Source organism: Empidonax traillii, unplaced genomic scaffold, assembly GCF_003031625.1.
Source record: "Empidonax traillii isolate 1590-97213 ecotype Southwest subspecies unplaced genomic scaffold, ASM303162v1 scaffold4:size3804566, whole genome shotgun sequence".
NCBI classification, from domain to species: domain Eukaryota; kingdom Metazoa; phylum Chordata; class Aves; order Passeriformes; family Tyrannidae; genus Empidonax; species Empidonax traillii.
In genome coordinates, this window is record NW_020955197.1 from 806365 (window position 1) to 829913 (window position 23549).

General features: G+C 36.4%; 1 protein-coding gene across 21 annotated transcripts in view; it reads right to left on the minus strand.

The window, feature by feature from the left end:
- MEF2C (myocyte enhancer factor 2C) overlaps positions 1–23549 on the minus strand; it is a 136189-nt gene that overhangs the window by 18216 nt on the left and 94424 nt on the right. For 9 of the 21 annotated variants that reach the window (XM_027877707.1, XM_027911693.1, XM_027877762.1 and 6 more), the window contains 4 exons: positions 19081–19140; positions 18797–18934; positions 12367–12553; positions 11159–11206 (listed from right to left, as the gene is read on the minus strand). In XM_027877707.1, the coding sequence (XP_027733508.1) occupies positions 11159–11206; positions 12367–12553; positions 18797–18934; positions 19081–19140 (433 nt within the window). Of the gene's footprint in view, positions 1–11158; positions 11207–12366; positions 12554–18796; positions 18935–18996; positions 19141–23549 lie in introns of all 21 variants that reach the window. The other 12 variants (XM_027877771.1, XM_027877853.1, XM_027877810.1 and 9 more) reach the window with 5 other exon arrangements.

The window sequence follows — 23549 nt, forward strand, 5'->3', positions numbered from 1 at the left end:
TTGTTATATTAACTTGAAAGAGTAAAAATATTTTACACGTAAAAGAGCTTGTTTCTAAAAGAAAGAAGTGAAGCAGAACCTGTCAAGAGATGCAGTGCCAGACTTTGCATTTGGACTAATGGCAGGATATAAGGACAAGTGCCTTCTGAGCACTGAACACTCTTCTTGGGCATGCTCCCACATTGTGCACTGAGGCACAGGTGCCATTGACTTTAGAAGGAATTCCATAAAAGTACAAACTGCAAGATTAATCCTGGCAACATCACTTTCTAAAAACATCCAGAAAATGTACTTTTGTGCACCAGGATTTATTAATTCAAAAAGGACACTTGAATGGTCCCTTCCATATTTTAAGAATTTAATGATACCAGAAGCGCACAAGTTTACTCAGGACACGACAGAGAGCAAAGTTTACATCTCTCCTTTCATCTCCCATTAGGAACACCTGTATCTTAGAAAGAGTTATGGTCATTGGTTTATAGGCATTGTCAAGTGGCTGCAATTTTTGCAATTCTCAGAGTTAGGTCAATAATTTCATACTGAGCATTAAAGCCAGGAAACTTTCTATGTGTTAAGGTAACACAAATGAGGAAATAATAATTTTTTTCCATATCTCTCAACATTCTTAAACAGCGTTGTCATAATTCCAAGCCCTAAAGGCTTGAAAAATTAAAAAAAAATTTATACTTTGATTTCTTGAATTTTGAAACTGTCATGTTCCTACTTTTTTTTTTTATTATTATTTTTTTTATTAGTGGTTTCAAAGATATAAAAATATACTGAATGAAAAATCCTCTATGGTAGTCCTACAAACACAAAGAATAAGACATACAATTTATACATCCTTTCTTCTCTTTTCTTTACTCTAGTGCTTTTCACTGACCATATGTATTGAGAACTTAAGACATCTTTAGGAATCTGGGATGTCTACCTATATTAATTGTAATAAGAACAGAACATTCATATTCTTGAAGGAGTTTTAATAAATATCAAAGCTCCTTTCAAGTTTCCAACAACTGTATCGTCTTCTGAAAATTTCAAAATTTCTTCCAAGGTGAATGTGTATACTTTCAATTTCATAAAGGATTTCTGGTTTTTACTGGGTAATGTTAAATGCATATCCCATAGATACAATACTTGGACTGACCACCAAGCCTCTTATAAAGAATGTTAAATGTAGAATTAATCTATATATACGTGAGAGCAAACTATGCCACAAATCAACTCCAAAATATGTGTATATAAAAAAAAAATCAATGCAGTAGAAGAAATTTTGCTAAATTTATACCCAGTTTTGCAGTCTTCACTCAGTTCATTTTCCCACTTTCTGAAGGACTGCTAATTGTTCCTACCCGTAATTAAAAGGCAATTTTCTCTCTTTTCTCCCTTACATCATGTCTTTTTTTTTTTCTTTTTTTTTTTTTACGCATGCACACTGTTGGAATAGGCTATGGTTTACCACCCAAAATAAACAGATACAGCAAAAAAGCACTAATGTTAGGAAGCTGTATTGGCATTCACCTAAAAATAATTTTAAAAAAGGTAATTGAACGTTCTTACTCACATGTCAAATGCTAGTCATTTCACAGTACACAACCTTTACTAACTGCAAGTAGGAAAAGAAAACCAATCTGCACCTATCTTCACACAGAAAAAAGGAAATCTTTATGTTAAATTAACTCCCCATTCCCACAACACTGAACTAATTCTTTACTGAATTACAGGGAGTCAACTCAGACAGTCAACTCACACAAAATCTACTGAGTTTCGATGAAAGAATTCTCAGGAATCCTGTGAAGTATCAGCTGCTTTTTGAGCTGAAATAGGATGGTAGTTTGGAGAACACATAGGCATTTGGAAGAATGCGAGGAGAAAGAGGACAAAACTATCTCAAACCCTTTTTGCTAGTTTTAGGACTGACCATTTAGAAACAGAGTAAATAAGAAGGCAGAGATTTCTACAGCAATGTACGACTAAGCTGTCTCTCTCCAGTCACCCATTCTTGCCATGCAGGTTGCATAACTGTCAATGGGAACTTCTTGCCACCTGCACTGGGACTGCACAAAGCTAAAGGTCAGATTGTGCATCCCATTTAATTATTCTGGGTGAGTTCTCATTTTGGAAATCAAGAAAATCTCCAGTGCTTCCATTGCAGGGGTGGTAAAGAGTCTCTTCAAATTTTCCAAGGAAAATTCTGTGTATGATTTCCTTATATTTGTAGGATATTATGAAGAAAGTGACTTCCCTGTTTTGTGGTTCACATTATTCAGTTTTGCTGTGCCCCTTTGCTGGTTCAAGTACTTAAGGTACACATTGAGATTGCATGTGTCTTACTGCTAAATGTTGTATTTAGTGCCATTAATAGTCCTTTAAACAGTCTAATGGTTTGCCTCACCAGACACCCATCCATAGGCTAATGCTCTGTTCTATTGCCATCCCCAAGGAGGTGCCTGATGCCTGGGTCTGGGTCTGACTGGGGTTTCCCTCTCCCTGTCCCTGCTCCCTGGCTGAGGAAGTGGAATGCATCCTGCCTGTGAAGCCCAGTTCTTCACCCCCAGGAATCTCTGCTGTTCCAGGACTCCAGCTACTCCCTGACCCCAGCATGTCCTGGTGGCATGTTCCTCATGTAAGAATTAACTCTCCTTATAAAATCTTCATATTGAGTACTGCTGGCTACCTTAGTGAACTGTAAACACGAATGATCTAGCCAAAATTATTTCTAACCTGTGGGTGACTGCATGTAAAAACTGGAACATCCTGATAAGCTACTGTATGTGGAGTGTTCGCTGGTGCACATAACTATTGTTGCAAAAGGTCACTTTTCTCCCATACGGCAGCAACTGGGCTCAGATTTCATTCTGGACAGAGATGATGCTTCTCAGGCAGAGGCTGAAAGCAAAAAAGTGGCTCTTTGGCCACTTGACAGTGAAAAAACATACAAAATACATTCCTGAAAATCTAAGGACATGTCCAAATCTGGGAGGCTAAAAATCGAAGACAATTTTTCAGCTGAATAGAGAAATAAATGAGTTTATTTAGATGGAGGATTAAAGACCATGAAAACATAAACCTGACTTGCACATCTCAGACCAGTACACCTGCGTGCAAATACTTTACTGCTGAGTCAAGTGCATGGGAAGCTAGCCTGATCACCAACCCTGCAGTTAGCTTTTAATGTTATAAAAAGAGCCATATTTAAATGTTTCTAAATTAGTTCAAGCACTAACTATTCTCCCACTTTAGGAGTTCACACCTTAATAAAATAAATGCAAAGGTGGCACCTGACTGTCTCGAATTAGCTTGTGACTACCCACACAAGGAACTGTGAGAAATGCTTCAAAACATTTCTCATTGCAATTAGTTTTCCCAAGTGGCAGGAAGATATTTCAGCACATCATGGACTCCCTCATTGCAGCCTTTGGAATAGGGGTGTATGTCACAGGCGGTGAGGGTCTGTGGCAAAAAATTATACACTAAGAGAAGGGATAACGCTATTTCTTCCTCTTCAATGATCACCATTCCTCTTTTTTTTTTTTTTTTTTTTTTCCTCAGCAAGGAAACAGGGCAATAGATGATTCAAGTCCAGGCCCTGTTTGTATTTTTTTAAACTTGCAGTACAGTTACTATTGTCATTGTGTTTATGATATAATGTTCGATCATTGCATAGGACACCATAGTACTATGTGCTTTCATAATTCTTTAATGGCACCTAATTTCAGGAATCTCATATCATACAGCTTTCATATAGAAACAGTATCTTTCCTGTATCTTTACTTCTGATTGTATTGATTGATTTATTTCAAATTCCACAGTACTATTTTGTTCTAACACCATTATTTATCAATAGCTATGCTCATCTCAGCATCTTATTTGGCTTGAAGCTTCACCTAATCAGCACAGTAACTAAGTTGTAATTATTGAGAAAAATCACTTAAGGCAATTACACTTAAGGACAGGAGTCCTCAGTCTTGTGCTTTATAAATATTATAAGCCTGTAGTTTAGACTTGCGGGCACTGCACAATGAACAACAGGAATATATTCTTGTGTTACAGTTTTGTAAGGTCCAAACAAAATGTCAGGGATCAGAGTCATTTAGAAGTATCTTACCATGGTAAAACAGCTATCTTGCACCTGCTACTGGTGTTATATCTGCTACCACGAGGAGCTGGCACACTGCAACATCCCAGACCTCGGGCAATGGTCTCTCCTTATTCACTGTTCACATCTGCAATGTTAGTCCATGCTCTGCACTAGAAATACACTGATCTTCCGCACTACAGTTTAGTCTAGTAGGAGAGGCCAACATCAGATATTGAGGGTGGTTTCCCATAGTAAACTGAAACTCAGCTTGCATCACAGCTTTTCTTGCAGTTACTGGCATAGACCTGGTCTCTTAAAATGTGCACAATTCCTATCTGACCCTTACTGGTCCAAGATAACACCCTTTCCAAAATATGTTTGCAGGACCTAGCTGCCCTCTTACAAGTGTGCTAGCTGAAAAGATACTTCAGTCTAGTTCTGTTTATGCAAAAAATAAACAGGTTCTGGTTTTTTTTTTTTTTTTTTTTTTTTTGGTGTATGGGTTGATCCTGAGTTACAATAATTAAAAAAACTAGAATGTGTCATGTCAGAGAAGAAACTATATTGTTGAAAAATATAATATTTGCTGGAGCTCTATAGGAGAAAAATACAAGCCTGAGAAGAGTAGAGGACTTATCTTTTCTGACTGCCTGTGAGAGACTTTTACAAATCACATGATAGAATCACAGAATGGTTTGGGCTGGAAGGGACCTTAAAGATAATTAGTTCCAAACGCCCTGCCATGGGTAAGGACACCTTTCACTAGAAGCTGCTCAAAGCCCCATCCAATCTGGCCTTGAAGGCTTCCAAGGATGGAGCATCCACAGCTTTTCTGGCAACTTGTTCCAGTGCATCACCACCCTCACAGTTAAGAATTTCTTCCTAATAACTAATCTAAATCTGCCCTCCTTCAGTTTAAAGCTATAACCTTTTTGTCAATTGTCTGCTTTTAACAAATTATTTGCTGATGACACATAATTTCCTTTTTGGGCTATTTGAAATCAATTGCCATGTTGAGAAAACTGCCTTATCAATGAAAAATATTTCAAGAGGAGAATAATTCAAATTATAAACAGAAGACCTTATTTGAAAATTTATTTTCTTGCTTCCTGTAAGAAATTTTAGAAATAATTGTTAATTGTTAACCTTTCTGCTTGTTTTTTTTTTTTTTTTTTTTTTTGAATATGCAGGCAAAAATAAAGTGTTTTGCACATACATAATACTAGTTAGATTTGGTTTGAAATTTAAGCAGTGCAAAGAAAAGACCAGTACCTAACCTATCTCTGTCTCCTTTGGCTTTTATTACTTGGGAGACTGCTCCAACTGTTAACAAAGGAAAAATCAGTTCATAAGAGATTTGGAAAACAAATGGAATTTATGGATTCAATATCTTAATTGAGGAATCATGCTAAAAGTTAAAAAGTTAGGGTCATGTTAACTTGAATCTGTCAGGAGCTTCCATGAGTAGCTGCAGTCACAGTTTCAAGAGCTTAAAAGAATTTTGTTGCTTGCTTTTTCACTGCAAAGTCATTGCTGCATTCCAGATCCAGGAGGCATCAACTATCCCTTTCAGGATTCAAGGCAAGCATGAAATCCAAGATGTTTGTTAATTTGCAATGCCTTCTTCTGCTTTCTGAATTTGAACAAGTGTATGGATTGCAACAGAAGACAGCGTGATGTCTTAGTGAGCAAGAATGCACAGACAGAAAAAACAGTAAAATTCCTGTCTCAGTTAAGGAAAGCATAAAATTCCCCCAGACTTCAATAGAAAAAGGATTTTATCTAAAGAATCCAAATTAGTCTTGAGGAACATTTGAAGCTTTGTGTCATAAAGGAAGTCAATCATGCCTGTCTTTAAAATCCCACTTAGAAAGAACCAGTTTGTATGACTCACTTAATTGTTCATTACATGTGAACTCAGGGCTTCCTCCCTTTCAGTTCTTTCAAGCTATCTTTTTATAAATACAAATATTGAGACATGGTTGATTAGAGCAATGAAGAGACAGAGAATAACTAAATAAATTACTAAGTCAACACTTACACAACTTGTGGAAACCTAACCAAGGCTGAACTTTCACAGATTTTCACTGATGTCTTCTGAGAATGAGCTTGCTTGGATCTCTTCTTTGGTAAGAAGTCACATGAGTTAGCTGAAGATACATGCTTATCTTTGCATATGACACCCACTGCAAGGTTGTTTTTTTTTTTTTTTTACTATTACATGGACAGCAGCATTTATCCTTTCAAATATGTTGTGATTTTCACATGTATGATAAACTATATAAAACAGTTGCTCAGGGCAGAAATAGGAGTTAAATTTGGAAAGGCCTGTGTTGCCTCCCTATATAGGTATGAAATTCAAGTACCATTGGATAGACTATTGTCTTCCTACTATTAGACCTGTCAAGTTCTAGTGCTCTTCCTGCTTTATCAAAACCTCCTACCTGTAGGTACGTCCCTTAAAATACTGAAGAAACAGAAGTATATATATATATATATATATATATATATACTCTTTATATTGAGGAAAGCTGGGAAAAGGAACACCTAATGGCATAATACAAGTGGAAAAAGAGAAGAAGAGAGCTGCTACGTTTTTCATTTATCATCCCCCTCCATAGTTTTAAGTCAACCAGCCAATTTATGAATTCTTCTTATTTTGATTTGGCACTATTGCATCACAGCTCTGTTATGAATGAGTATTCTTTGGGACTGTAAGCTTCCTTGGACTAAAACTATTGTTCACTATGCTTCTGTACCACATTTTGCCTAATCTTTGGATCAGAAGTCTGTGGGCTAGTGCACTCATCAAATAATAAGGAACAGGCAACAACCCATCATGCTCTCCCTGGCAAACCCAGTCCTAGCAGGCTGCCCATAAACTGTGGTTTGAGAATCATTGTTCCAAGCTAACTTATTTATTTAACACATTCCACACTTGTAGCCCAAACTTCTTTTGACTATGCCAAGCATGATTTCAGGGTACAGTGGAGAATATTTAGGTAGCCTTTTACTTTTTTTTTTTTTTTAATTATTATTAGATTTCTTATTTATGTTTATAGTTTCAAAAGACATTATTGCAGCTAGATGACTTTGAAAGTCTTGCTTGTTTTGGTGCTGCTGGTTGGCTTATTTGGGCAGATTGCTTCTTTTTAGGAAACCACTCTTTTTTGAGAAGACACCATCCAGATTGCCTCTGCCCTGAAGGCTTATAAGTTAAAAACTCTTACTATTACATATGTTACTATGTGTCTTAAAATACTAGTTAAATGTGTAATGCCTTCACCTGCAGTGAGTATATTCCAAGAAAAGAATAATGAGAAGAAAAACACTACAAAATTATGATCCTGACTGGCATTTCAGGACCTCAGCCCTCAGAAGTTGAGAAGGCAGTTGTTAGCTTAAGGTTAATTTTCAGAAGGAAATTACTAGCTCTTGATTTATAGGTAAATACAGGATTCAGTTATTAAAGAGACATAGGAGGAATTTTTCAAAATGCATTCATTGATGATCTTTCCAGTTTCTAGTTTTTTTTAAGAACTGCATTAAATGTAGTTTGAGGATGCCAGATCAAAAGAGAGCAAGCCCTTAGTTCCTCTGGAAGGATTTGTAGAGTCTCAAGTACTTTTGACTAAATTGGTCCTTTGGTTTAATATTAACGTCAAGATGGAGGTAGTAGAAAAATCAAATAGGGAAACAAAAAATTACAGAAAGAAACAGTTATAGCAAGTAAATATTTTATTTTATACCCATCCTGTATTTAAAACTTGAGACGGAATTTTTCTTTTGATTTTATTATTTATAGTAGTCTTAAGCATATAGTAATGGTGTCTATTTAGGATTCCATTCCTTTCAAAAGAAAATTTAATTCTAAAATGTCTTAATTGGAAAAAGATATAAAAATGAAAACCAAAATTCAACTTAAAAATAGAATTTAATCGGAAAATCAAAAGTTAGAAGCACAGATCCGAAGAAAGACATCCCCCAATACTGTTCTATTTTAAAACTTTTGAAATATTTTATAAGTTTTAATCTTTTATCAAACTTTCAACATAAATAATGAGCCACTGAATAAAAATTGAGTTCAGATAATTTACAGTACTAAATCTTCATCAACATTATTTATTCCTGGTCAAGGGACTGTTAAGTTGTTTTGTTAATGAATACACTCTCTAGAAATTAAAAGAACTTCACACAGTCTGTGATGCAAACAGGTACACAAATCAGTCTTCATATTAGTTATAGAGTAAGCTAGAATGGTTTTAGAGCATGCCAATTTGTATCCAAAAAGTTCAACCAAAAGCCACTGGCTTGAGAGAGTACTGCCAAGGACATTGCTGTGTTTATAATTTAGTAATGTTACAAAATGTGAAGTTCACTCAGGTTTTATTGGCAATTGCTACTATCACATGACAGAAACTATTCAATCAGTGTTAAGAACAAATTTACTCTAACAAACCCGAGATAACGTTGGTTCAACTCAAAAATACCACTGACGGTAATTAGTTGTGTAAGATAATAAAAAAGTAGTCAGCTTTTTAAGTTCTATTTCTGTCTTGGGTTGACTCCCAAGGTAAATTGTGGATGATTCCAGGGTTAATTCTTGAAATAATCCAAACATGGGCTTAAATAATCTCTTTTCATTTCTGATATTGCAATCATAATGCAATTTGTTATAATGTAATTTGTTGAAGGAGTGAAGAAAGTAAGGCCTGGTATTAGTAATAAAAAGTAGTTTCATTTTATAATGGCAGAAATGAAACTGTTTAGACTCTTCTTGGAGTATATTATTTTGAATATATGCTATTTTTGAGCATTGCGGAAAAATGCAAATTAATAATGTTCTAATTTGTCTAGAAACATGAACCCGAACAGATTAAGGCACATGATCATGCTACCAGCTTCTACTATGCCAATTAGAAGAAAACATAGAGGTCTCTGTTCCTCTGTTCTTGTGAAAAATGATGAACAAAGAGAACTTTTGATGTTTATTCTTCTTTGTTTAGTCCCCCTAAAGAAAGAGGACTGTCCAAAACAGTGCTGTTGTGGAATGATGCAACTAAGACAGAGGATTCAACCTTACAGTGACCTTTCCATCCTTCTTCAGCCCTGTATCAAATTCTTCCTACTGTTCTGCATTGAAGAGATTTAGAAAACACTTCTTTCATGGTGTTTAAGGCACTTATTGCCAGATAAAGAACAAAGACTATTCATGCGATTAAATATTTATGATGTATTCCTAGCAATGTCCCTCGTAAATATGCCCCTCAAATCAATTGCCTACTCCAAAGTTACATTGCTTGAGAGCTTAATGCATAACGCAGTGTGCCAGAAATGCAAATCCTTAATTTGTGAGTAAATAATCAAGCAATCTGCCTCCCTATGCTTATATATGTTTTTAATATATTTCCAAGGAAAAAGAGTATATTTAGAAAGAATATAAATTTTCAACTGGTATATTGATATACATATTTTATTAAGCACAAGGCTTTTAAAGACAAATGCACACGTAGGTGAACCTTAATTTTTGTATGCGCCTGTTTTAAAAGATAACATTGCCTTCTTTACTAATTGCTTTCCAGCGTCTATTTAAAGGAACGCGAGACCAGAGACCAGGCGATGATATTTCTAAATAAGCCAGAAGAGGGAGCCCCTTAATAGGGAGATCGATTCCTATCCCAGTTCCTGTGCCGCCGTTCCTGAAGTTTCTACTCGAGCTCAGAAGGAAAGATGAAATGCGAACACTGCCAGAATGAATTTGCCTTTGGCTGTGTTTCGCAGGCTAACAGGAGATAATGAACAAATCTATAATTTTCTATCATGCTTTCTCTCTTTAGAAAACAAAGGAGACTAATAGCAAAGTTCCTGTGGTCTGACTTCCCTACTTCTAAATTAATACAAAATGACCCCTCAAAGCTTTAGCGTGTGTTTAAAGTGCCTTTCTAATACAGTACTCTGCAGTTACAATTTTGCTATGGATGCATCACACAAACATCTCTGATTCATCCATGAGTGAAGATAAGAGGTGTGTGGGACTTGAGGAGAGCCAAAGGAGAGGAAAAAAATCACTATATCCAAAATTTCTTTATAAGTAATTTTGAGAGACAATGTTGGAATTGCCACATATAGCAGCCTTGGTTTATAGAGCACAAAATGAATCTTCCAACTGTTTTTCCATACAGTTCTCTTTGAGAGCAGTTAACCCAGTAAAATTGAATGTTTTATCACTCAACTTGTTTTCTTTTAACATACATGTGTACTTCTAAAACTGCAAAAGTAATCTTGCCATTGTCTTTTGTAATCCGTATTTGTCATAATGCAACACTGCTGACATTGCTAACAAACCACTGAGTTTACTGAGCAAAGGGGACTACTTTGACAACATCGATTTGATAACGTAGACCTTAGCAAGTACAGTTCTCATTAGTTCTATGGGAGCAGAACTAAAAGGGTTAATCTTTTCCTCTGCCTGGGTATTTTAAAAATCCTTTTCCTGTTGTGTACCAAAGCACTTAAGCAAATACATAAAACTGAAGTTAATTACTGATTATTTAAGTAAATGCTAACAGATTTTGCTGACTAGCAATGGTCTTGGAGCAAGGGCTTGAAATCAAATCTGCACTCAGTTCATTGAGGTCTAATGAGAAACTCAATACTGAAATCTTTACTCAAGCTTAAATTCATAAAATGAAACCCCAATTCAACTAAAGTCAAAGGAAAAACTCCCTGTGACTCAAAAAGGATCACGGTTTCTGATACTGACTCCACTGGGAGATTTGCTTGAACAGGGGTATGCAATGTACCCAAAAGTTTGTGTGGAAAGGCTGATGTGAAACAAACCAGATATTGGTGTCTGTGGAATTTGTTGAGTTGCAAGATTTTTGACCCTGCTGGAAAACATGCCTTTTTCTTTTAATAAGAGAAGCACAAGTACCAACTCCCCACCACCCAGGTGGGAGAATTAAACCGATGCCAATCAATTTCTAATGTATCAACTCCAATATGGAGCTATTTTAGGCCTCAGCCTTTGAAGTAAGTCCTTTATTCACTTAAAGAACTAAATTCTTTTCTCTTTACCTGCACTGGTGCCTGCACCGGTTGTGAGGTCCCCACCCATCAGGCCACCTAGGGGGTTGAAATGAAATACTATAAATGAGCACAATAAATTATAACACACAAATATTCAAAACATTTTCTCAACCTTCAAACAGTCTGCTCCAGTACCCACTAGTTCTTTCCTCTGACTTCAACAGGCACTGAATCAGATCATAGCCATAAAATCATAATGTTTAATGTTACCTGTCTGACACACTTGCCTTTCAAGGATAAACAAAAATATGCAGTACATAACATTTTATTCTTTATTTTTTAAAAATTTTCGTACTTCCTCAGCATATGAAAAATTATGCGTGAATGTTATGTACAGTAGTCCTTCAGTGAAATCTATCTTTAGTGGAATGTTAGTCAGAAAAGTGAAGGCTTTCACATAGGATTGGAAGGAAGAGGCTGAAGGTTGCTAGACAAGAATGTAATTCTGAAGATACATATCAGTATTTTAACTTCCTTGCCCTTTTATAGACATTCACAGTAAGTATATTTAAAACTTCTCTTTGCACTTGGAGGCTTCAAATGGCTCTTTGAATGTGATATACTTAAGGGTCTTGATATTGCTGCAGCCAGACAGATTGAAACAACCTAGTCCCCATTTATCCTATTCAGAGGTGAGCCCTCATCATCACCAGAATAAAGCATAACCTTGCTATACAAGGCACTCAAGTACAGAGCTCAACTAACATTAACCCATCAAGTAACTTGTGAATGAATAAGTAATAATACATTCTGATTTTAGCCTCTAGACTGATTATTTAAGTAAAGAGTGTCCTAATTTACTTGCTTCAACTTGTTTGCATTGGCTATATTTTCTTCCCTGCCCTCTTACATTTTATGGTATAGGGAGTTCTTGTACGAATTAAGTAGAAAAGCTGCCTTTTTATGAAACAGCAAGTTGTCTGCCCTTTTATCCTTTATTGACTTCCTTTAATCTTAGTGAATATTCAGCTTTTTCTAGAATATTTTTTTTAATTTATTTTAAATTTTCTAAATTGGGAATAGAAACCCCTTTGGCTCTTTTTTCAATTTTTTTTTCAACACAGTAACTTTGGACAAATTGTTATGACTGGTAAAGATAGAGTTTCTTGTTTCTCAGAGAACAGTTTAAAGTGATTGAAGACATGCAAGCAGTTGATAATAAAGCACTTGAAGGGATGGGACGGAACAGAGCCTACCTGTGTTACCTGCACTCGGAGGCCGATGAGTCACGCCAGGAGACATGCTATTTCTTTGCAAAGAAGGATGAGCCAGCGGCAAAAGGTTGGGGTTTCCCAGTGAGCTGACTGGGTTACTGTATACCAAACTGTTGTGGTTGGACACTGGGATAGAAACTGGCATCTCAAAGTTTGGTGGTGGAACAGCCTGTACAAGCAAAAAAAGGAAAACAGAGACGAGAATAGTACAGAAGCACAACAGCCTTCAAGTACAGTTACTCTATATTTAGTTCAAATATTCTGTAGTTGGTGGTTAAAATATTCTGTAGTTGGTGGTTAGAATATTTAGGCTCGCCTCCCTCTGCAGGACTCAAGAGAAGAGTTTCAAAAGAGCTTTTAAATGTGATTTTTTCAAGACTTTTAAATATGATTTTTCAAATCATGATCCCATCTTCCTTCAATGCAGATTGAACATTTACTTTTTAAGAACTGGAAAGATATTATTTTTTTTTCTTTAGGGGTTTTTTTTTTTTTTTTTTTTTTTGTTTTTTAAAACAAACCTCTACTTTTGCAGCCTAATTTTTTTTCTTCTTTAATTCTGTGAGGTCATAATTGTTCACTTATGATACCTTAATCTAGTGGCACAGATGACTGCAAGACCAAAGGTAAATGATTATGATGACTTCATTGCATAGAGAAAAATTAGAAGGGTTGGAATAAAAAAGGGAAGGCATTTTTTTTTTTGCAAGAATCCCTTTCAAAAATGAACCAAATACCACTCTGATAGAGGGTATGAGGAGATGCAGTATCTAATTTTCAATAGGTTCTGAGAAAGTCCAATTCAAGTTTCCTTGGTTGGTTGTCAGTTTTTTGGCTGGGGTTTTCTCAGGTAGTGCTTGCTTGAATTTCTATAAAGATTATAACTATATTAGAAATCCATATTTAATTTGTTTTTAAAGTAATTAATTTCTTGCTTTTTGACAGAGCATGTTTTCATAATTACCTGAAAGCATTTTAAATATTCAATACCTGAATGCAAACTCAGTACCCCTCAATTTGCCATTTATAAATCTTATAAGCTTGAAGAGCTTAAACGCATCCAAAAATTCTTTTGAGGAGTCTTGTAACCTACTCTGAGGGAGAAAATCAGAGGTTTTGACTTTATTATTGGTAGCTGATAGTACTCGTAAGTTTTCAAGGACCTAGAGGGAGTATGTGGAGAGCTGGACACATCATTTGCTTGCAAGGCAACAGAGGCACCCTGCCTGACCTTGTACCACCCACACGTCTCTTCTCTGGCAAGGACTGTTGGCTGTGCCCTCTGTATTACAGCACTAGCCATCAAATTACAGTTATCTATTAAGGTTGGCTGTGGTTTGTTTTTTTTTTAACCTCTCCCCTTTCTAGAAGCAGACAAAATTTTGCTATAAATATAGAGGAATCATTTTACTCAACCACTGAAACACAGAGCAAGATTTTAGTTCAGGGTATGATGTGAAGGATACATTACACATGCCTTGGGAATTATTTGAAGGTGTTAATTTAGCTTTGATATTCTCTGTGTAGCCTGTGGCCTGGTTTTTATGAGAGCTGGCCATAGCAACAGTGGTTGAGTAGATGGATCTGCTGGCTCTGCTCCCCAGCCTGGAGGCTTCATGAAGGAACTTGCTTCCCTCTGCTGAGAAGCTGAAACACACTCCAAGGGCTGTATTTTCCACAGAGCTGATTGGTGGAAGTAGAGGAGGGAAAGGAAGGTGAGGTGTTTGGGGAATCCACGTGTTCTACATCTAATCTACAGAAGTAAGAACCTACAGATAATCTACATACTTGTGACTGAGGTCAAGACTCCTTGGAAATAGGTTCCTAAAGCATAATCTGAAGCACTTTATCAGATGAAGGTATGCTTTGAAGCAAGACATTCTTTTCACTGGCCACAGAAGGACCCAAGAGGTTCCTAAACCCTATTTAAATCAAAAGCATGTGACTGCTCCTGGAGCTCAAAGTTAGGTGCTGCTACTGGTTACTGCCTTTTTAGAAAGTTTTAGCCAGTGAATTCATATTAGGATGTGAATAGTTCCTCATGTCTTAGCTCCTCCTCCAGCCTGACATGAGACATGAATAAGCCAACATGGAATTTCTGATTCTTTCAATGTTCGGGGTTGTGATGGAACTCTTTCTGCCTGGTGGCTTTGAAGCCATGATCCTGCCTGCTTGAGTGTCAGTCCACATCAGATTGTCACCCATTGGAGAGCACTTTGCAGAACGTCATCTTCACCTGTGTCACAAGATCTGTGAAATCTGCCCTCTGAGCCTGGGTAGAGACTATTATGGTCTCTAACATCTTTTTCTTATCAAAATTTCTGTTGAGTTACCTAACCTAAAACACTGATACAAATTGAAAACTAAAACACTGATACAAATTCAAAACCAAAGGTCTTGCCAGACCTCAACGAGCTGGTCTGCTTTCACCATTATACTCTCCCTTCCATGTTCAAAACAAACCCATCAAGAGTCAGATTCTTCTTTTTCTACATCAGTGCAGGACAAAAGAGCTCCAGTCTTGGGTGCTCTTGGAGCTGCAGATCTCTGTAGTCACGTGAACAGTTTCTTAGCTTTTATTTTGTCATTTTAAAAATATTTTTTTAAACAAGTTGAATTAGTTTCTGTATTGAATTATTGAATTGAATTTCTGTATTGAATTAATTTCTGGAGTAATGATTTCATTTTTACCTACTATCTGGGTCTACTTACATCTATTTACAGGCACTTCATAGGCAATTTTTTCAGGGAAAAGTAATTTTGCTCTTTGATTTGCAACACTGTACACACTGTAACTGAAATATAGTACTTTTTATTTCTTCTCCTCCATAGTCAAAAGTTAGGAAGAGAGGTTTTACTGGATAAACACTAGTATAAAACAGTAAGTCTCTAGCTACAGTTTGCTCTGTTTGTTCAAATTTATTACAGTTTTTTAAATCCTTCACCAAGAACCGCAGCCTCCTGCAGATTCCCTAGTCATTCCTGGTAGTAAGTCACAGGGCATATCGATTTCAGCCAGGCCTGATGGACATTAAAGCTTCTGATGCACTTGCGTAATATCTATATTAGTAGGAACTAGAGAGGAGCTGAGGCCATCTGAGGTCACAGAGCAGTTCACGTCCATACCATTAAACTTTCTCAACCTCAAAAAAGTCATGACTACATATAAAGCGACAATTGGGAATTGTTCCTGTCCCAGGCCAACAACCAAACAGAGCTAAGAAATTGTCTGAGAGAATGTAATTTGGCTGGTTCTAAAAGAATGCCAGAGACAGTTCAAAGCATTCAGCATAGAGATAAGCACCTCCCGTTGCCTCACTATGTTCTTTGCCATTTGCTAATTTTCTGACATAGGCAAAGCCTTACTGTAATGTGTGTGTAGTTTGTCACATTTTGCCTTTTTTTTTTTTCCCCCCCTCCCTCTGTCTTTTCTCCTTTGGACACAACTGCCAAAGGGGGCAGATGGCTCACTGGAGACAATACCACATTGTGTAAAGATGTGCATTCCAAATCTGTGGTACATGGTGCAAAGGAAAATGTTGGACACTCAAACCCTTTGGAAATTAATGGACTAAACATTCTGTGTTAAATATTGGTTTTATAACTCCTATGTTCAACCAGGCCTTCATTTATTTAGAGACAGAGATACTTATAGCTCCCTTCTAGTGGATTATTTCTGTCTCCTCTGCTTTCATCACTCTTATGAAATCTACAAATAAATGTCTAATTATTATCAGATGGTTTAGAACAATATCCCCAGAAAATTATCCGAGGAAACATTATTGGTCTTAGCTCTTAGGAGCAAAAGCTGATGTTGTTTTCATTTGGCAGCAGCTTTACTATGTTACAAGACCAGGCAGAGGCAATGCATTGTTTTATATATTTTGTAAGTTGTGATTTAGAAAGTTGCTGACTTTTTGTTTAATTTACTTTCTTCCCCTCAACTTTCTTGGCTACCTTTGAGGATCAAAAGTAAGTGAGTATAACTTCCCTTACTAGGTTATAATGATCTGTACAGTTAAGGGTATTATTGTATACAATAATATATACAATATATGATATTTATATATAAATCAGATAGTTACAAATTTCCATTATGTACTAGTTGTGAGCACCATCTTGCCCATTACATCTCAGCTTATGCCACAAGAAGGAGTCCCTATTGAATTAGGGGAGAGTATCTACTGATTCTTCCTTTTGAGGTAAGTAGACTGTCTGAAGGACACAGACCTTGATTTCTGCACGGGAAGTATCCAGAGAAGGGATATTCTGTCTTAAGTGAAAAAAAAAAAAATGCTAACACTGCAGTTCTGTATCTCTGAAACACCTCTGACGTAATTTCACAAAACGATTAATATACCTTACCTTGTAACATCCCTGAAAGTAGGAAGTTACATTATGCCCTAAATCACCAAGGTAATTGCTGAAGGAGGACTATATTTGACATCAAAAGATTTAATTTAATTAAAGCAATCATAGGGAAATTCCATTAATTTTGGGAGGTCAAAACTGATGGATACCATTTGGATTAACTGTGTTGTTCCTAATTCCTATAAGTTTCCTGGTTTTATAGAAAAGACAATTTACCAAATGCTTATGGAGATAAAGAAAGTGACAGATTTCACTACCACAGGAATAAGGGTCCTTTCCAAGTTTAGGTTCTTTTTCGTGTCCTAAGATTTCAGATGATTATAACACCTGCTGCTTTGCTGGAACAAAAACAGGGGTAGCATGAGATAAACAGAGGTGCTGAAGGATCATCTCAAACACTTTTTTAAGGTAGAAAAGTAGTTTGGTGAAAATTCTGTCAGTTTGATTTGAAAAAGGCAAAACTCATCCTTGAAAGAGGAAAGGAATGAAAGAATCACTACTGGTGAGATTCTGATGTGAAAAAGGGTTAAGCATTCCAGCTTATAACAGTCTCCTTAAATGCTACAGTCATCGTTTGTCAAACTGAGTTCCACCCTCAGAAACCAAATTCATGGTGACAGCTTTAGAGCTTTTCTTTCTGAGAAAAACAGCTTTGCAAAAGAAGCAATTAAAAATGGAGGTAAAAAAGGTGGAATATATATGTCTTTCTCCCTGATATTTTATATACACATTGGACATACTTAACCAGCCATTCCAAATATTAATTTGGTGCCATTCTAGTCTCTGGGAAAGTATTACTTAATATTTTTTTTTTCTGAAATATATTGGGCATGATGTGAGAACTTCAGATTTTAATTACCTTGAGTGAAAATCTGTCTGGTGTGAATTAAGGGAAAGAACGTGTACGCTTCATGAGTCAGAATCTGCATATTCTAAAGAAGTATCCCCATGTTAGTTGTCAGATTTTGTATGTGCAACTGACTAGCACTACAGAAGATACTTTGCTTATTCTGCATATACAGATAACCTTTTCAGTAGCAAACCATGCAGCCTTTATGGGGGAGCAATGAATGAACACATACAGATCATCTCTTCTCTTTTAGAAACAAGTAGTTACCTATGCAAATTTGAATGACTTTTTGGATCTTGGTAAAACTTTGGTTTTGGACTTTGTCTTTTGTCTTCCACACACATTTGGAAAACTGACCAAACATAACCTCAAAACATTCTTTTTGTGTTTTTTTTTTCCTTTATAAATGTAGTTTCAAACATAATCAGAAAGTATCTATCCTTTGTATGTCTTGTGCAAACGAAATAGCACATGCAGAGTTATTTCTCTTAGATATCTGGCAAGGCATATGACTGATTGTTAGAAATTTTGACTTGGTTAAAACAAAATTTAGCTCATGTTAAAGCATTAAAGAAATGCTGATGAGGTCAAAGCAAATTCTCTGATAAAGCTGTAAAATCACCCCAACACACAAACATGTCTGAATCCTGCCATTAGGCTCTCATGCAGTCTGTTTCTCTGCAGCGAGCAAGTAGCTGTAACCCTTCAGTGCTGAAACTGAGTTTAGCAGAGACACTTTAGAACTGAAGTGACATGCACAAAACACACTGATTACTATATATAAAGGAATTTCAGTTCTACATAACTTTTTCTATATCACCACAGAAAGTGTTCTGTGGGTTTGCTAGCCTGTGCACAAAGAAAGATTTTCATTGTTACTTTTTAGGTATAATTTGGGTAAGTGGTATGGTAAAACACTTCTGTAAATCAAGTGAATATAATGTGTATATGTATATTTCACTTCCTTCTGTAGGTTTCACCCATAGTAGGCTTTGTGTGTGTGTCAGAGGTAGAGACTTGGAAGAAAAGTATGTTGTGTGAAATTTTCTGACCACAGTGTTTAATTATATATTTGGCTATTAAAGCCTGTTTCTAGTTGAAATGTTTTCTTTAAGAAACCAGAACTGAAAGGGTTATGGTTTGTTACTGCAGCAGTTATCAGCAGACAGCCATCTAACCTTTGGTACTTACAGGTATTTTATGGCTCTTGATCATATTATCAAATTCTTCATTAATTTTTTTGTATTTTTCTTCAGTGCGTGGGGTGAGAGCGTAAGAGGAATCAGGATCAGGGCTTTCACAACCTTTGTTTTCTTTCTTGTTCAATGCCTGCCAGGTTCAGAGAAACATCAGAAAGTAAAAAAAAAATGAAAGGAAGATCAGATACTTACACATAATCTTTGCCTGCTGATCATTAGATCAATATCTTCATTAATTTTTCTGTACTTGTCCTCAGACTCAGGGCTGTGACCTACTGAATCGTCTGCATCGGGGTCTGGACTGTCACAGCCATTAAGTCCTTTCTTTCTCAACGTCTGAAATACATAATTTGGAAAGTTCAATCCTTGTCACAGGCTGCAAGAAAGAGTCAGCAGTGTAAAGAAAAACAAGCTGGTCATCAGAGGAAGGTTTTAGATTATGCTTTAAGGAAAGAAAGTGACTAGTAATCCACCATACTGATGTTGTAGGTCTCCAGTTATGAGTGGCAAGTGAGGACTGTATAGACCTCTTTCTTCTGAAGCTGGAAGGGATTAAGCTACACACCCAGAATGCAATTTATTTTAACATAAAACAAATTGAACATATTTATCCATTTGAAGTGAATGAACACTAAAAGCAAGGGACACATACTGCTTATAGTGGAATACACTAGAGTTTTCTTTAAAGAAAGATACAGGAGGAAAAAATGAAAAAGAAAAAAACCAACAAAAACCCAACATGCAATAAATTTAGGAATTTCTTCACAGAAGAAGAATCACCTAAACTGAATTCAAGGGATGACATTAGCAATCCCATTCCCCAGTGTATGCTTTTGACAAGACAAGAGGGAGGACAGAGTTGATAATATGACTGTGAAATACCAATTAAGAGTATCTAGACACATTATTTACTTTTCATTGACTAATTTACAGTGCTACAAATGCACATAGATGAAGCTTAATGTACAGGAAAAAGCACTGCTAAAACAGATGTTCAGTGAAAAGTCAAACCAGAAGAATTTCAGGTTCAGCAGTTCAAACCAACCGTCACAACCATGATTATCATCACTAACATAAATAATAGAGATGAAAAAGCTTAAACCTAGAATAAAATCAGCACATAAGAGTTCAGGATAGTTGCTTGGCTTCAAACAAGTTTTAACTGGTCTACCTTGACAGATCACCGATGAACAGTCACAGGCTATATTAAGGTAAAAGAATATGAGAAGAGTGTGGACTTCCCATACACAAGCAATAGTAAATAAAGCCAGTATTTTCAAGATTTCTCAACTTTAGCTTCAAGAATGTCTCACTCAAAAACTTTTCAAAGTCCATTTGGCTGTCTACAAACTTTATTAGTCAGCTTGCAGTCCATTGTGAGTTGAAACCTGGCTAAGCAAACTCAGTTTCAACAGAAAGATCACATAACACATGTGTTAATAAGTGGCTAAGCTTGTGCTTGTGTGGGATACTCTGTCTGGTTTATTTTTGCCTTCTCAGAATTGCTGCTTCTCATCTGAGCTTTTTGTTCTTTGGGAATAGTATATTTCCTAAGTATTTTCCTTATGGCAATGTCCAGTTTACCACTGTTAATGCCCTCGATTATTATAATGTTTCTATACTATATATTTAATATTTATGTATTAAAACCCCCTCAGTCTCACATATTCATCATCACTAAGAGATCTAAGCCTTCGAATACCACATTGTAGAACTCTGAAACAGAGTTAGGTATTTATGCAAGGTTGGCTCAAAGTAGATCTTTCTTTTCAAACTTCACATCTATAGATACTTGAAGTTAATTCCATGAGCTACTTTTGCTACACCAACAAATTTATAAATCCATTGGAATAAAACTGTAAGATGCTAAAACAACCTTAATGATTCTCTACACCTCTTTTCTGCTCTCTTTTGTCCTTTAAATGTTAGCAAAAAAGACATAATCATGTAAAATTTCTACTGCTGCTAGCTTGAAACAAGCCAATTAGAGAGAGGGTTTTGCAGTCAGCTGTTTGATAGATTTAATAGACACAACATGATATATTAAAAGTAAAATGTCTCCTTCACATCTGAATAACTAATGTCAACTAACATTCTTCTCTTCATAGAAGTATAAAACAATTGTTCTCTAAATACATAAAATATTCTGTTTCAAGATTAGATCAAGCTGTCCAGACATGAAACCAAGATTACCACTCTTTCCCTGAGCTCATCTAATTCACTGATGGAGCCCTGCTGATTCCCATGGAGTCTCTGAGGACTGATGTGGATGTGAGCTGGACTGGATAGCATCCTCAACTCCTTTGAGCCTCCTTTTGAGGCTTTGAGATGAAAATTCAGCTCCTCTATTTACAATGGCAATGACCTCTTTCTCTTTTTTCCCCAGAGGTCAACACAGCTGCAATTGAATGGGCACACGTGAGGGAAGGAGGCTGCACAATCATCATCCTACTAGACAACCCAGACAAAAAATAGTATGAAAAGAGAAGATGGTGAACGTCTTGCAGCCTCATTGAATCTTTTCCCCTCCCATCATTCCCAAATCCTTGTCTGCTGGAATCACAAGTCTGTATCTGGGTGAAAGCAGATGCATCTTGTCCTCAGCATACTCACAATGCCCTAAAGCTCTCAAATGTCTACTTAGCACTCATGTGAAACAATCACTACTGTGGTTTGTAGACGTTCAGGGATTTATTTCATATTTCAGATGTACAGAAGAGGAAAGGTAATGTAAACCAACATATGTCTTGCAACAATCTCCAAAGAGACCAGATTCTCTTCCAGCATAGAAATGTTTTTCTTTTCATACATATTTATTTTTATATTATTTTCATACCCTCACAAAGCAGGGTATGAATTTTCATACCCTCACAAAGCCACATCAGGCAGAGAAGAGGCAATCTATTTTCACCAGAAAAGCCAAAGACCAAATTTAGTAAAATCATTTTGGTATTCTAGCCAAAATTAACTTTAGCCCTAATGAGTAGAGGCAAAATTTTGCCCTGCAAACTGCCTCATCCTAGTGTGTTTGGCTGGTACTTGGCTGATATGGCAAATCAAGCTCACAAATGCAGTGCACTTGTTCCCTGTGCACCACACCTCAAAACCAAACCAAACCAAACCAAAATCTAAACAAAACAACAAAAAAATCAGAACCAAAAAACGTAGCCCACAAACAACCAACAACAAAGCATCGCACAACCACAAACAAACAAGTGCCCAAGAAAAAACATGTTTAATTGAGCTGGGTTAAGATTAGGCAATAGAAATTTCCACATGTGTGCTGGAGTCAGAGGCACAGCTCCCTGCTTTGTGAGTGCTGGAACTAATGCCTGGTTCTCTGTGAATTGCATTTTGGGGTAAAGTGCAATATGCAGAGATCTCCTGTGGCAGTGGCTCCAGAGACTTCTCTTGCCCTCTACCCATCCTTCTACTTACTGATCCTTTGCTGTCTCTGTTCGTAAAGACTCATGCTGCAGTGCTGCCTTCATCTGGGAGCCTTTCTGAAATGAATTTCTTGTCTTTTTTTTTTTGCACAAGAACACATAATTTTCATGAAACTTGCTGGAATTGCATAGTCTTTGAGATCGCTCACTTTGCACTAGATTTGGTTGGTATTGAATAAAACAATTAAGTAACAAGGGAAAATACAGAAGAACAGATTGATAGACTACACAGATTCAGGAACACACAGGAACTCACATCACAGTCCTCCTCTGGAGAGGAGAGCAGGCTGGAATTGACATACATACCCTCTGCACTAAGGCATTGAGTGGTAGTCAGGACAGAAATAACAATCCTGAATATCTTAGCATTTTCTCTGGCTTCTCAACATGTGGGCTACAGTTTTCCCTATTTTATTGCTTTGTTTGTTATTTTACTCTCCTCTACTAACTACCACATTAAATCTCTGGGTTTTTTTCCTACATTTTTTCCCCTTCACTGCTGTGCTTCACCATAACAGAAGTTGGTACATCACAACTAAAAGTTGCACTGACTAATATCAAACTGATCCATCCTTATTCACAAGCTCTCTTAGTGTCAATTTTTCATCCTCTTCTCAATTCTGTGTCACCTCTTGGAGGGAGAGGCTGGTTCTGGAGTCTTTGACCCTGTCCTTCAGAGATTTAGAATCCATTTTTCTTATGATGTTAAGCTGTCATAGCCTCTTGCAAATCCTGGAAAATAGCCAGAACTATCGCATCATCCTGGAGATTAGCTAGTTTCCAAAGATTTAATGGCTATTCAGGGAATTTTTAAGAGGATAAAATTACACAATTGTATAGCGCATTGCATTCTAGAGAACCCCAAGCCAGATTTCAGCTATTTTTAAAAAAAATAAGCCATTTTTCAACTACGGAAGCTCTACTTCTTCCAAGCAATTAAACAAGTAATTATATTGGACTCCAATAACCTAAAATCAGCCAAGGCATTTGAAAAAGAAAAAAATGGTTAAAGGAAAACAACCTTTGGCTGAAATCTCATGTGCCAGCAATTTAGCCTAAAACCTATTCTGTAAATCTCAGGAGAGAAGTGCTGACTTAGTGACATACTGGCTGCTGTAAAATGAAGTATAAACAACTATTTACATTCATTTCATGCAGAATTTATCATCACTACAGAAGCACAAAAGAAAATATGGTACTAACAGGCAGGTCTGATTTTATCAAGGTAATTGAAATCATCGCAATTTTAAGTCTTTTGAGGAGGAAAAGTCTTTCATTTTCCTAATCTAGTCTCTGTTT